The sequence below is a fragment of the Panthera uncia genome, chromosome E3 (genome assembly GCF_023721935.1).
Source record: "Panthera uncia isolate 11264 chromosome E3, Puncia_PCG_1.0, whole genome shotgun sequence".
In the NCBI taxonomy this organism is placed as follows: Eukaryota; Metazoa; Chordata; class Mammalia; order Carnivora; family Felidae; genus Panthera; species Panthera uncia.
This window is the reverse complement of record NC_064815.1, coordinates 34,870,938-34,872,081: the sequence shown is the minus strand read 5'-3', so window position 1 is coordinate 34,872,081 and position 1,144 is coordinate 34,870,938. Positions and strand designations below refer to the sequence as shown.

Here is a 1,144-nt window from a genome sequence, read left to right as displayed (position 1 = left end):
TCCTCCTCCTCCTCCTCCTCCTCCTCCTCCTCCTCCTCCTCCTCCTCGGGGCTGGCCGCCCGCGTCTGTGGGGCCCGAGGGGCGGTCGGGGGTGGGCGCGCGGGGCCGGGGCGCGGCCGGGGGGGCGACGGCACGCCCAGTCCGGGGAGTCGAGCAGCAGCGAGAGCGAGTCCTTGCAGAGGCTGTACTTCATGTGGTTGTAGAGGTGCGACTTCTCCAGGCAGGTGAAGGGGCACTGGAAGCACTTGTAGTTGTAGGGCTTGCCCCAGGGCCGCGGGATGTAGTGCGGCTTCTTGGGCTTGCGGGCCCGCGCCCGCGCCCCGGGGCCCAGGCGGCACGAGCCTGCCTCTCGGGACATGACGGCGGCCTGCTAGTGGGCGGGGCCCGGGCCCATGGCCACCTGTGCACGGGGGAGGGGGGCCGTGGTCAGCGCCCCCCTCTGCCCACCTGTGCCCTGCAGCCCTGCCTCCCTGGCCCGCCCCCCTCATCCTCCCGTTCTGCTTCACGCACACGTCTAGGGGCACCAGATGCGGCAGATAAAAACACAAGACACCAGTTAAATCCGGGTAAACGGCAAACACTTTTGTAGCGGAAGTACGTTCTAGCCGATACTTGGAACGTACGCTAAGAACCCCTGCTGTTTATGGGAAATCTGAGGTTAGCTAAGCATCCTGTGTCTCATCCGTGGGCCCAGCTCTCGTCTCCACGCCACCCCCCGCCGCGCCCATCAGCCTCCAGCAGGCCCGTTTCGGGGATGATTCTGTCCGCCCCCGCCTGGGTCTCCGTCTACCCGTCTACCCGCTGGGCATCTGGTGAGGGACCAGAAGCCAGGCGTGAGGAGGCCCGTTCCTGGGACACCAGCCCTCCTCACTCCCCTCCGGAGGCCTCTGCCGCGCTGGGAAGCCGGGGACGAAAGCTGCCTGGGTGAGAGACCCCGGCAGAAGGCTCCGAGAGTCTCGCCACCACCGAGCCCACGTACGCGTGTTCCGCTCCGGCGGGGTGCCGGGTGCGCAACGCGGGTCTCTGAGGGGGTCGGCCTCCTGTGGGGCCGGGCCAGGCTGGGGGGCGTGGACGTCACAGCATGGCCCCCCCCCCCCCAGAGGGGCCAAAGTCCGAAGATAAAAACACAAGACACCAGTTAAAT

At 68.0% G+C, this 1,144-nt stretch overlaps 1 protein-coding gene across 1 annotated transcript in view; it reads right to left on the bottom strand.

The window, feature by feature from the left end:
* PRR35 (proline rich 35) overlaps positions 1 to 388 on the bottom strand; it is a 2,399-nt gene extending 2,011 nt beyond the window's left edge. The window contains 2 exon segments of the mRNA XM_049639349.1: positions 1 to 123; positions 125 to 388. The exon segment at positions 1 to 123 is cut by the window's left edge and continues 818 nt beyond it. Coding sequence (XP_049495306.1) covers positions 1 to 123; positions 125 to 358 — 357 coding nt within the window. The 5' untranslated portion in view covers positions 359 to 388.
* Between the last annotated feature and the right edge of the window lie 756 nt (positions 389 to 1,144).